Consider the following 13,449-nt stretch of genomic DNA (forward strand, 5'->3'; position numbering starts at 1 on the left):
ACCACCCGTCCTGACCATCGCATTGGCTGAAGCGGGTTCACGGCTCCTGCGTCAGGCCGGCACCCCTCTGTGAATATTGTAACCCTGAAGACGGTAGCATGCATGGCGGCATGAGATACCCCATTCAAACGTACGCACATACACAAGAAAGAAACATAAGGACAAAAGAAACCTCGTACATTACCTGTCATTCGAAGTCCAAAGTGGTAGCGAGTTCATGTGAGCTGTTTTTTGTTTTCCCAACCGAAGAGCTGGAGGTAAGGTTAAAGGTTAATTGTCGAATCAGCGACACTTGCCTATCCCGGACCAACACGCTTTCGTGGAACTCCTCTTCCTATTCCTCCTCATCCACACAAAAGCCACTAGAGCGAGACGATGACATGACATCCATCTATCTGTCTGTCGGGATCGCTTGCATCCATCCCCCTCCCGTTCTACATGCCACAAACGGCACACTAATATCTTTTACGTGCGTTCATGTCATTCGTTTATTTTCATTAGGTTTGAACGATCAGATGGTACTCGGTATGTGAACGTGGTTGGACCCCTGATCGTGACTTTTTATCCTCCGGGGTTATCGACGGCTGTTCGTCCGGTTTGGGGATATATATCAGGCTCTATATAAATAAGCTACCAGGGTGAGATTAAAAGATCGCATTGAGATACTATGGTAGAGAATTCTCTTATTTTTTTGACTTTGGTTGAAATCAAAGAGGGATGCAGAGCCTAGGAAATAATCTAGTCCATCAGCGTAGATTCCTAGATACTTGATCATGACATGGGGACTTGACAATCATCGCGAACTTTGACAATATCATATTTTTTTTTATATCCAAAGGATCGCTAATACATGCATCAAATAGTAGTAGTAGTAGAGTAATAGTGATAATATCCAAATACCAACTCCATCATACAATTCACATATGGCCTCGAGAAATAAAGCCTAGCTAAACCCCCATCGGTAGCTCATCGCCGTTCAGTTCAGCCTTTTGTCACATCATCATCAAGAGGAAACAAACAGAAAGCACTTTGTAAAAGAAAAAAAGGAGCGGGGGAAAAGGGTATAAAATCCAAAACACAAAAAATGAAACAAAAATAAAATAAAGCCTTTTCTTTTTAGAAATACCTCTCCTGTCATCGGTATTCAGTTTTCGCATGTGCAGGTCATGAAATAAGAAAGAAAGAAAAAAAACACGCCAGTAATATCAGCTCAATGAAATTTCGCCACAACCTTCCCATACGGCACCCCATCAACCTTCAACTCAAAGATCAAACTCGCCGAATCGATCGTCATATCTAGCGTGAAATCCAAATTATCAAACTCAATCCCCTTGCTCGTCGTCAGTCTCGTGAACAACGACTTCGGAACCGCATTAAGATCCGTCGTTAACGTGCACACGTTTATAAGCCCCTTCTTCATCGAATCAGGCGCAACGTCCATGTCACAGGCGATCAAATCATCTTCTACTATCAATGACTGGCCTGGTCTGAAATTACGGGTGTAGTGGAACGATACGGCTTTGCGTTCCGATACTTTCTCGTCCTGTATTATACCTGTTGTTAGTTATCGTGTCATATATAAGGTTAAGACTGGAACAACAGTACCTTCGCAATATGCCACTGCATCCGATCGCTAACCATCCATCGTTCCCACAATGGCGACCAATATCGATCCGATATCGGGTGCTTCTCTTCATCAAACACCGTAGCATAACTAGTCCCGTAATGCCATCTCGATCGTCGACTAACCACCATAGATCCCTCTAATCCACGAAGGACAGCTCCACGCACCACAGCAGTCCATGCGTACACAGGTTGCATAACCTCCACGATGCTATGGTTCGTCGGACGCTCAGAGTATGGCGGTGGAGCCGCATTGAAGTGGCTCTTCAACCTGTTATACAGATAATTCGACTGCCCGAAACCACCAACCAACACAATACCCTACACGTTTTCGATCAGCATAACTGTGTGTAACAGACAATCTCCACGTTTTTCTTATACGTACCGCAATTGCCCCTCCTTTCCTCTTGATGGTCTCCACCTGACCCTCCACGAGTTCCACGACTTCTTTAATGATAGGCTCAAAGATGTCCCTCACGTGCTCTCTCGTCAAGACCAAGAATCCACCTTCTACACCTGCCTCCTCGTTATCCACCAATCCAGGGAATGGAACAGGAAGCTCTTGATCTTCGTCGTTGAAGTTCCGTTTGACGTATTCGTCCCAATACTTCAATCCCATCATTCGTGTTCGCGGCTTCATGGCATTGTAGACCGATGCTCCAACTCTGGATTTAACGTGATCCTCGAACCTGTAATTCAAGAATGCGGATCCACAGAGTCCACCGGTACCGACTGCAGACTCCTCCACCCTCAGCGGCGAGATTTGCGTTATCTTATATGAAATCAAGTCCTGTTCACTGTTAGTACCCATCCATCACAACCGACCTTAAAGAGTAATATGGAATACATACCACTGTACCACCACCAGCATCGCACACAATAAAGTTATCCCCAACCTTCAAATGGTTCGGCTGGATCGCCTTGAGCGTGTACACCGCAGCCGCCTCAGGTTCACTAATAAGCCTCAAATCATGCCTATTCCCCATGCCTGCCCTCTCCGCCGCCTGCAAAGTCGCATTTTTTGCCGCATCACTCCAAACCGCCGGAACGGTGAGCACAAACTCCACCTTCGTAGTAGCCATAAAACTATCACCGTACCGTCTCCCCAGTGTATCCATGGTATGCTTATATATCGCGGTCAAGTAGTCCGAAACGGCATCGACTACATTTTTGTTGTATTTGCGAAGTTGAGCGGCTGTTTCGAGCGGGGAGACGAAGTGGGGGAGTTTTTGGTTTCGATCCAAGAACAGCTTGATGCAGCGGAGACGTTCTTCTTCGGGTTTGAATTGGAAGCCCCATTTGTTTGCTTGGACGCTGCTGGCGCCTGGGGGGGTGATGTAGGAGATTTCGGTGGGGACTTTGTCGGATGTGATGCCGTTTCCTCCCGGCCAGGTTTTGATTACTTCGACGTCTTCGGGTGTGGAGGTGTATACTGCTGCGACGCCTGTTGTTTTTTGTATGTGAAAGTTAGAAATTTATATTGGTGATTGTGAAGGTTTGAAACTTAAGCATAGCAGAAGCTATAAATACGTACCACTAGAGGTTCAAGAAGTATAAATGTTAGCATACAGCTTATTGTATATTTTTATACAATACAGAAAAACGAGAGAGTGAGGCAAAAAAGGGGTGAATGCAGCAGTATCTTACCTGTAGGTTGTTCCGAAATCGACACCGACGATAAGCCTGTCCTGCTGTTTTTCCTGAGGTAGACCGGTAGCACCCGAGGAAGCTCCGGCGACAGACCCTGATCTCATGCCCCTTGAGCCATCTTCTTCAACAATCGATGGGTCGGACATCTTTGGAGAATTTGGGGGTTCGTCGGTCAGAATTGGAAAGGAGCCAGGTAGGTATGGAAGGTGCGCGGTTAGGTCCGTGTTGGGGGTAGGGTTGATGCCTTCGGAGCTGGGATTGGAGAGAATGTTTACGTGACTGCGGGATGACAGTTTGACGTTAGATGGGAGGCCGACGATGACTCCGACTCCGACGACGATATGACGATGCTAATGATGAGAGTAGAGAAGAGTCAAGAAGATAGAAAGAAAGGAGATGGGATGGCAGGGTGGATGGCAGGATGGAGGCAGGATGTGGTTGTTTCCTGTCTGTGTGGTTGTCTGGCTGTGGGTTTTCGGGGCTGCAGGTTGGAGGCTGCTGGATCCGGCACAAGTTGTGACCAGGGTTTGTGTCTGTCAGTACTCGTAGCCTTGTCCGATACAAAATACCCAATCCACAATATTCACAAGACAAGGTAGATTGACAGATGAAGCCGATGAGGCTGTAAAAGATATATGGATATCCTGACGTTGTGATGTTTGGGTCGATGTCGGAACGGGATTAGAATGACAAGAAAGGAGGGGTCAAGTTTAAGTCAAGTGTACTACGCCGTATACCGTCCCCTTCTGAGCTTCCCTGTATACGTACCGTACTGCACATACATGCAATCAAATCCGTCTACAGACATACTACTAGCTATACTACATAGTACTAACTGACAGGCGCAATTTCTTTGGTTAAAATGGAAACGATAATTAAAAAAAGAAAAAGAAAAGTAGCCTGCGGTTGCGGTTATTCTTTCGTTCCCGTCAGTTTGAGTTCCAAGGGATGCATTGCAGGATGGGATCTAGTCACTGTAGCTCTCCCTCGTCGGCTGAGGCTGAACCCGACCGAGCTGCCAAAAAGGTGGGGATATACTTCTTACATCTTCCCTATCCGTCGGGAGGTCCGATTACTTCAGATTGATGGTTGGTTGGGTTAGAATAGGATATGTATACTTTGTATAAGAAATGACGGGAATTCTGTGGATTGTGTATGTATAATAATTAATTCATAGACGTCGATGGGATCCATAATATTGCATTGGATACTAGCACTAGCTATAGCATCGCTGTAGCGTACCACCACTACAATTAATTTTAAAGAAAATGATATCCATAGGCCTTGTTTTGACCCCGTCCAATAACGTTACGATAGTTACTCTGTATTTTACTTTATTCCCGACGAAACTAGGGAACAAAAACTGAATATCGTCCAAAAGACCTCGGAAAAGTGACACCCAACAGGATAAGTTTCAACAACTAGCCTACTATTCATTCAATTCATCTGTTCTGATCCTGAATTCCATATCCATAGGTCGCTATAGCTAAACTTCGCTAACTAGTTGCCTGGGTATACGTAAAAAGAAAATTGCTAAAAGTGAAACGGTTTCATGCGAAACTAAAGATAATCATATCAAAAGAAATGTAAACGAAAACAACAAAGGCTAATAAAACTTCAAAGAAAAAAAGAATAATGATATGATAGCCAGGGTCTGGGCCAAAGCAAATGTAAATGCAAAATACAGATGACCCTCCCGCCGGTGGTTCCACCGATTGTGTACGCCCGTAATATATCCCATGAAAGAACAATCCATTCCATCATCACATGTCCAAGGAAATTCGTCTATATCCGACGCAAATTACCTCCCAATGCATTCCTGTCCGGTAGAAGTGACCGTTTTTGCGGTGCAAATGCGTGGATGCCTCACACCCGATGCCACGAATTGCTACACATATCCCCCTTCTTAAACAATGTATCCGGAATCCTCAGCCCGTAGCCAAAACTCTGCGGTATCCCTCCAAAGTCCATATCACTCTCAGGTCGCGCCTGTATTGCCGCCGCCATGGCCGCCGCCGCAATAGCTTCACTATCTTCCGCACTAGTAGCGGTGTTGTTATTACCGGTAAATTCTATCCCTTCCATTGGGATCCCGACTTGTTGGAACATACGGCCGAGGTGTTCGACGGCTATGGCTGCGAGTTCGTGGATTCCTAGGTAGGCTTCGTCTTGGAATCTAGTGTAGGATTTTCGAAGTTCTTCTTTGTCGGATTCTAGTTCGGGATATTCTATGTGGTCGAGAATGTTGAGGCCTAGGATCATCTATATCGTATACATTATTAGGAGCTTGATCAAAATATTTTGCCCTTTGGAGATGAAAGGCCTACCGAAGCATTAAACCAGCATTGGTTCGAAAACCAGCATAGTAACCCTTGCCTCGCATGTTTATGCATAAACTCCTGACACTTCAAAATCAACCTACAACTCCTCAATATCCTCTTCAACCCAACCCCTTGTTCTCCACTCCGTTCTCTAGCTTCAATATCCTTCCTCCTCTTATTCAACAATATAACCATATTATGTACCTTCGAAGCATGCAACACTGCCAACATATTCCTTGGCCATGGTGGACCGCTAAAGTCATCTCGAGTCCATGCTTCGGGATCGAACTGTAAAACGGGCGGAAGATGGGAAAGTAGACCTAACACGCTTTCAGTGATCTCATCGATTTGATTGGTACTTAGTTCGTCGGCCGAAAGCATTTGTCGCATTAAAACGGTATACGGCATGACGAATTCCTTGAATGTAGCCGGCATCGGCGTTACAAGTTCTGGCGGTAGAACATCACCAATACCGGAGACGCCAAGGGGACGGCCAAAGATCATAGAGAGGTGAACGTCTTGGTATAAAACCCACCACCAGAGAATTCGACGGACGTGGGCGTCCGCTGGAGCTGGAGACGGGCGGAGGAAGGCGGGGTCACGGTGGTAGCCCATTGATTGAGCTACTCTTATTGCCATGCCGTGGACTACCCAGGCATCACAGCATCTACCGCTGTTTGTAAGGTATGGAAGCATCATTAGGAGGGTTTGGAGGGTTAGGGCATCGGGTCTGGCGGAGAAGCCCAGGATACGTAGTGTTTGGAAAGCTGCGGCGACTATATGCGTAATAGTCAGTATTTGAATTCACTCGTGTCGATAACGGTGGTGATACCTACAGTAGACTTCAGAGAACCGACGGTCTTCCTCCATGGCTCCGCTGACCCATTTATGTCCTCTCCGATGGTAGACTGAGCATTGTATACCCAAAGCAATACTTATTAAGATGAGGGCAAGAAGACTTGGTTGTTGCTCTGCATTCTGCACACCACCCTCCAAGAAACGCCTTAATACTTCATCATCTTGTAATTCGGCATAAATATAAGGATAAGCACACTATACTGTACCATTAGCAAAGCCAATCCACATCTATAATTTAACAAGGGAGAATGCCTTACCTGTGCCCTTTCTCGAAAAGACTCTACATAAGCAAGAACTTCGTCGATAGGTGGCAGACAAGCCCAAATGCCTGCAATACCATCGACTGCCTTCCATAATGTAGGGAAAGGGAAACCTCGAGGGTACCGTGCCGAGAGAATATCGATTGCCTCTGGGATGTGATGTATCTGGGTAGCAGATGTCTTAACGTGCATATTTGTAAACTATAACGGATTAGTGCCCCGTTCGACCCAATTGAACGGTGTGAACCCCCTTACTTCATTAATAACCGTTGTCCTAGAAATCAGTTAGCCAAAAAAGCCGAAGCGATATAATTGTAGAATGGAAGATATCACATACAATCCCGGTGCACCAAAGTGTAAATGTGACTTCTCATCCAACGGCGCCAATTCGGCCCCGGGAGCCTGTCTTCTACCATTCGAACTCGAGCTCTCAGACGCAATCGACGTAGTCCTTCCGTTCAAAGTCGGCGGGGACGGTAAACCATCTTTCGAACCTTCCAACATAGGAAATGCATCCCTCGTCCCTCCCTCCGGCCCAGACGGCAACATCTGGCTATGCAATTGATTATACTTCGCCTTCCAACTATCCAACTCCTTTCTTAACCGTCTGATCTCATACGCCTGGTTTACGGCGTTTAAGTCTGTGGTTTCCGCACTGGGAAATCTGCATTGGTCGGGTTCTCCACGGAGACAGCAGGATTGACATGGTTGGACGCGGTCACATTTAACCTTTCTTGAACGGCATTTTGTGCAGGATAGCTGGATGTCGGAAACGAATTCGATGGGGGCCATGGTTTATTTTAGTAATTGTACTTAATGTTCATAAAGCTTTTTTGGGTGCACACTAGACTTGTAATGCAGGTGAAGATGTTTTTATAAAGCAGGTGACGGTGAAGGTTGGTATATATACTTTACTACTCAAACCACAGTAGGTATATATATCTTTGGGGTACAAACATAAACCTTTAGACAAGACTAGGGAAGTGGGAGGGTATAGGGAGGAAAGGGGGATAATATAGACATATATATGAGAAGTATATAGATTGCACATACGGCAAGACGTTTACTAGGTCTATCCTTCAGAGCTGCAGAGGAACTAGACCCGGGCTCAGAAAAATCCCCAGCTCTCTTCTGCGGGCTACGGTGGTGCCCGTGGTGTTGATTCACGGAAGCCGGCTGCGACTTCGAGACCAACTGTTGAATATCCATGGCGTTCGGCATGGCCTGCCCATTAACGGCCCAGTTTAAGTTTACCTATATTCCTTTTTACTTTTTTCTTGTATTTTCTATCGTTTCGTTAAACAAAGACACTGCAGGGATACGAATTAAAACGTTAACGTCATTGGTGGGGTGGGAATTTGTAGGTGATGATGGCTGTTCCTTTTTTCGGATGTATGTAAGAGGAGGGGTGTAAGTGGTCGTGCTTCGGTCGACCGAGGATGTCCGAAACGTGTGCGATACCCGGCCGAGTCTGCGAAATTTTACGATCTCACAAAAAAAGGTTCCGGAGGGCAAGGGCGTCAAGGTTAATAGCACTGGCATGCATGCATAAAAGGTTTCAACCACAAGACAGAAAAAAAAAGCAGAACCACTTGGGTAGCACGAGAAGAGAAATCCGACCGAACAAATGCGAGAAAATGAAAATATGATTGATTTGGATTTACCAATTGACGATGGGGATTTTCCTTTCGTCCTTTCTTCTTTTTTTTATGAGATCAAAAAGGAAAACGGATAGTTAGGAAAAACTGGGAGCAAATGCAACTTAAACACCCGAATGGAAGCCAACAGCCTAGGTTCCCTTAACCTTTTTTTCGAAGGGAAAGACCTGGGTAGTGCTTTTGGGGACGATTGCGGCCAAGGGTTCTTAACTGCTCTGGATCTTGGTAAAGACCCAGGGTCCAGAATCCGAGTTCTTAGATTACAGAATCCCATTCTCAGGCACACCGGGGCTTGCACTTTCTCAGGAAGCACTTGGGCAAGGTTTGTCAGCTAGGAATCCCCATTTCGGGGTCATGCGTTTATACTTTTGTGCAGTCAATACACATATGATGTGCTTCTGTCTCCTTGCTTCACATCTAGTTATCCCATTGGTCATGAATCACATTGGCCATATAGATCTTCAACAGTCTACAAAAGCTTCGTCACTGAGAAACCCCATAGCCGAGAAACCCCTACAAAGAGAAGCTTTTGAATGCGGGGGAAGGAATGTCTGTGACTTGTCGGCTTGGATTGCCAGCCAACCAAATAATTCTAGGCCCTGCCGCCCGCATATTATATTACAACACTAAAAATGCAACAGTTATCGGTCGGGCGTTCTCGGTCTTCGAGGATTAATATCGATTTCATTACAGCGAGCATCTCCGAGATATCATCATGCATATTCGTGATCTGATCCGTTCTGTTCGCTCCAATGTTTCTTTTTTACATAGTAAAAAGAAGCAATCTCCTAATCATTCTTAAAACCACACAGGCCCACTCCTAAGCTGTTTCCAAACCTTCTCATCCACTATCTCTTCACCCAATCTTTCTGATTTCCTTTTAGAACCCCTCTTTCCTTTCCTACTAGAATCAGAACCCAAAACTCATACTCGAAGGAGATTGAATCTCCAACCCTTCAAACTCCATAGCTAACCTCGTAGCCGGTGTATGTGACATCTCAACCCTCTTCGCCACCTTCCCGCAACTCTTCCCTTTCCCCTTCCTCTTCCTCCCACCCTTCACCCCACCTCCCCCATCCTTTTCTCTCACATCATCTCACTCTCACTACTCCCCTCCTCATTCCCCCTACCACTCCTATTCCTCTCAGCGCAGGAATTACACTCTGTAGGCAATGAAACGACTTTATAGGTTAATTCGTCAATGCGGCAGGGGATTCCGCCGCGTTCGAGACATATGGGTCTGACGATTTCTTCGGGCGGGTGGGAACAGATACATCCTGTTTGGGAGGGGTCCTCCGGTGAGGGTTTGTAGATTCGGCGGAGGATATGGTTGCAGTGTTGGTGGTGGACTATGTGGACTGGGTGAGAGGGGTGAAGGGGTTCTATTGGGCGGGTCATTTTTTATGGTTTTGAAGGGAGTTGAAGAGGGAGGACAAAGTGAGGATTCCTTGGGGGGGCATATTTATGGAATTGAAGATTGGGGTCCTTTGAATTTCGATATTGAGGTGGAAATTTCGAGTATTTGAAGTTGGGGATTGGTGAAACTATATATATTCTTTCATTGAGGCTCTTGTTTTGCACTGTCATGTCAACTTGTTTCAGCTATGCCCCTTTCTTTTACTCCCTCCTCTCTCAAGCACATTACACTGATATCTGTATTAGCATAATATACAATAAGACGATGTTTTCGATTCGAGGCCGCCCCCCGTAGGTTGAGCTCGACGTAAAATGAAATGATATAATGAGCACAACCAATCATATACTAAATGCATATAACCATCAAAATATCATAATCTTATCTACTCTATCTACGTTCTATTCCCGCCCAGAGTTTCTTTGTGGGTACCAGGTTGTCGCATTTGCGAATTACTGTCACTCGAGACTATCATGCTACCCGAGATATCGATATTCGCAGAAGCGAATATCGCGGAGTAAATCAACTTCGCGAATAGCCCCCCACATCTTAGACCTCTACTAGATCATCCAATTCAATCGATCCCCAGAGCTCTAATTCAGACAAAGAACCTAGACTCAAAGATTAACTACTAAAGGAATAGGAAGTCGCTTCTAGAAACATCGTGATCCTTCTAGACACAAGATATCATGGACAAAGGGTTTCTTCCAGTGAAGGCCACGTAAAAGGCTGGGCCGAGGTTCATTGCACTTTCCTCGCCTAATATGGACCGCCATCCTTCGATCGCCGGTCACGGGAATTGGCGTCGACACCGACTGTCGAGCCTCAGCACTCTCCCCGCTACCCTCGCAAAGTTGATTGTTTTATCTTTCCTTTTGGTATCTTGCGGTAGCTCTTGTTCCTTTCGCTTTCACCTCCCTCCCCCTTCTTCACCCATCTCATTTCTATCATCTTTATCCTCGCCAACCCCATCTTCTTCATAGGAAAGTTTCAAGAGCATCTTCTACCATCTCTCCTCCCTCCTCTTGTTCTCTATTCTTGTTTATAATACTTCCTTGTGTCTCACTTCCCCATTTTCGTCCCTCATCTCTCACCTTAGAAGTTTCGAGGTGTGCTTTAATTGACACGCAACTCTAACCATCATGGATAAACCAAATGCCATCGAACTCCAAATCGCCCATGGGGCTACTCCCGTGCCATTCATGATTCCCATGAAAAAGGCAGTAAGCCGTCAGGTACGTATCATACTATCCTCATCCGTCTCGACCCTGCCCTTATTTTCTCCCCGAAAATAGAGCACTTTCACCTAAAACCTTGCTCCTTCGCCTCCTAACCCCCTACATTTCCAAAATCAACGCATTTCTAATGTGGTATTGCGCATGCTTTGTTCAATTCGATAGGCACTTGAGGAGATCGTTCGACGTCGTACAAACTGCGGCAGTGCTCCAACGATCACCATGTACACACGTAACATGGTTATTATCGATTGGGAAGATTGGGAAGAACTTGTTGAACCTGGCAAGCGATACCTTGCTGATCTCGACGATTCATGGATCGTGCACTCGCGTGCACGTGGACATAGAACTTCTAATGAATCCGTTAACATGTTTCTTGGAGAGATCGAGAAGGGCAAGACTCCAGCTTCACTCCCTAAACCTGTTTCTCAAACTAGAGCTCCGGCTACAAAGCCATATGTTCCTGTCAGTACTACAGAGAAGGAGACACCTGCTGCTCCTGCTCATCCATTGAGGAGCCAGAAGCATTTTCCGAGGCCTGCAAACCCAAAGATGAGCTTCAAAGGGTCATTTCCACCCAATCAACCTCGTCAGTCAAGCAATTTGAATCCCAACTCAGGGACCTTTCCAGTCCCCATTGGACCAGTCGGAATAGGATATGGTATCGTTAATCCCGCCATAGAAAGGGAGGTCCTCGAGGCACTTCAACAACAGATCGGTACGCTCGCTGTTGAGAAACCAGCCACTGCCCGCCAATCTACTGGGGTACAACCAATTGCCAATGATGATGACAAGCTTTCAACACCCACGGAGTCGGACGAATCTCAAGATGGGCCACACGGAGGCGTCAAGCTTGATGCTGTTTCTGCTCCTCCTTCTGCTGGCAAGGTTGTCCAAAAACCATTGGATGGTAAGTTTTTTTATATGCATTTCTATGATTTTGTTTATTTTGTATCGTGGTTGATTTTTTGGTTTATAGATTTTCCACAAACGGTCAAAACTGGGCGTTCTAATGCGTCAAAGCCAGCTTCTGTTTCTTCCGTCGAAGGAGAAGTAGCTAAGATGCCCACTGCCCAAACAAGGCCCGAGAAAATAGCTAGACAACCAACTTCCCGTCAAACTTCTATTAGCATCTCTAACAAGGTTCCTGCCACCAAACCTGTTCTCACCAAGTCCGTTTCTGGAGAGCCAACTCCTGTTCAAACTTTACCTACTGGATTCACTACCACTCCGAGAACTTTCACCAAATCAACTCCTTTCCAGCCGGTCCCTGCTAAATTTACCTCTGTTGATTCTGTTCCTAATAAACGTGCCCCACACCAACAGGTTGAATCCGACAATGAGGAGGAATACTCTCATCTTGAGAGCCCACCTGAGATAGTTCAAAGGAGTGTCTCCCATTTTGGGCACGCAACTAGCTCCTCTGGTGGCGATGAGTATGAGGACGAGGCCTATGAGACCATTGACGTTCCTGGCTCTGTCTCTTCTGGCTTCGGAGCTTCTCAACCAGCAAAGAAGATTCAGTCGGGACAACGAAATGACAAAAGACAGAAGCTCCTGAAAGACGAGAACAGGATCACTTTTTACCTCGTCAAACCACAAAATAAGGACAGACCAATCGTCCTTGATGGCAAAGGTCGCATTTTCCTCAGTACCTCCAAGGAATGCTGTCCATTGCGTCTGATTAAAATGTTGGGAAAAAATCCAGCATACACCAGACTTCTCATCTTGACCCCAGCACCAGATATGTCCCGCTACATCACCACGGATGTCATCAATCCGGGCTCACGGTTCGCTCAAACGTCCTTCAGCGTCGTTGGTTTCGAAGATGATGTAACCATGACTTGGGAGCATGTTGAAAATGATGAGGAAGACGAGATTATCCGTCCGGGGTGTCCCTGGGATCAACCGGACGTTGTTAATGGTGGGGATGCGGAGACGTATGACTACGAGGGTGACGATGGAGATGACAACGGAGAGGAAAATTAAATATCTTTAACTTTCCGACGACAGTCATGACCTATGGATTTCTTCCTGCTTATAAAATGGCGGTCGCTGAATCGCCAATACTTTTTTTCGTTTCGCCTTCTTCTATACTCCTTGATTCCTATACCCTTGCCCTTGAGGTCTTAGTGTCCCCAACCCCTTCCTCCTAACTATCGAAACCCCGATCATGTAGCTACTCTTCTAATATAGATAGCTTTTGGTCGCCCGTTAATCAAGTGCTAACCGATAAAATTTCGACTTGGTCTGTGTACAAAGACGCCGTAAAATAATTTGGTGCTTCAGGTCATTGTCTGTGTCGTTGTCCACATCAGGCTGGATCCACCAACTAGCAACATTTTTCATCCTAAGCCGCAAATGTCACAAGCAGAAAGCGCCGCATTCTGCAGCTGCATTATAGATCCAGCCGTTTGGTATCAATGCATA

General features: G+C 45.9%; 3 protein-coding genes across 4 annotated transcripts; 1 reads left to right on the top strand and 2 right to left on the bottom strand.

Moving 5' to 3' along the window:
• Window positions 1–1,210: 1,210 nt before the first annotated feature.
• On the bottom strand, window positions 1,211–3,419 carry DFL_009170 (uncharacterized protein; the record flags this gene model as incomplete). Its single annotated transcript, XM_067639015.1, has 5 exons — window positions 1,211–1,543; window positions 1,606–1,944; window positions 2,009–2,413; window positions 2,475–3,067; window positions 3,335–3,419. 5 exons carry the CDS (start codon window positions 3,417–3,419, stop codon window positions 1,211–1,213), a joined length of 1,755 nt encoding a protein of 584 aa, XP_067486845.1.
• Window positions 3,420–5,139: 1,720 nt separating this feature from the next.
• DFL_009171 (uncharacterized protein) lies at window positions 5,140–7,933 on the bottom strand (the record flags this gene model as incomplete). Of its 2 annotated transcripts, XM_067639017.1 has the most annotated exons (8): window positions 5,140–5,535; window positions 5,601–6,370; window positions 6,427–6,502; window positions 6,606–6,647; window positions 6,710–6,913; window positions 6,968–6,986; window positions 7,050–7,471; window positions 7,766–7,933. In XM_067639017.1, the coding sequence occupies 8 exons, from the start codon at window positions 7,931–7,933 to the stop codon at window positions 5,140–5,142; spliced, it is 2,097 nt and encodes a 698-aa protein (XP_067486847.1). The 2 variants fall into 2 exon arrangements, with proteins under 2 accessions (XP_067486847.1, XP_067486846.1); XM_067639016.1 differs by having other exon boundaries at window positions 6,431–6,647.
• A 2,993-nt stretch (window positions 7,934–10,926) lies between these two features.
• On the top strand, window positions 10,927–13,008 carry DFL_009172 (uncharacterized protein; the record flags this gene model as incomplete). Its single annotated transcript, XM_067639018.1, has 3 exons — window positions 10,927–11,019; window positions 11,185–11,929; window positions 11,999–13,008. 3 exons carry the CDS (start codon window positions 10,927–10,929, stop codon window positions 13,006–13,008), a joined length of 1,848 nt encoding a protein of 615 aa, XP_067486848.1.
• Between the last annotated feature and the right edge of the window lie 441 nt (window positions 13,009–13,449).

The sequence above is a fragment of the Arthrobotrys flagrans genome, assembly GCF_004000055.1.
Source record: "Arthrobotrys flagrans strain CBS H-5679 chromosome Unknown unitig_1, whole genome shotgun sequence".
Classification (NCBI taxonomy): Eukaryota; Fungi; Ascomycota; class Orbiliomycetes; order Orbiliales; family Orbiliaceae; genus Arthrobotrys; species Arthrobotrys flagrans.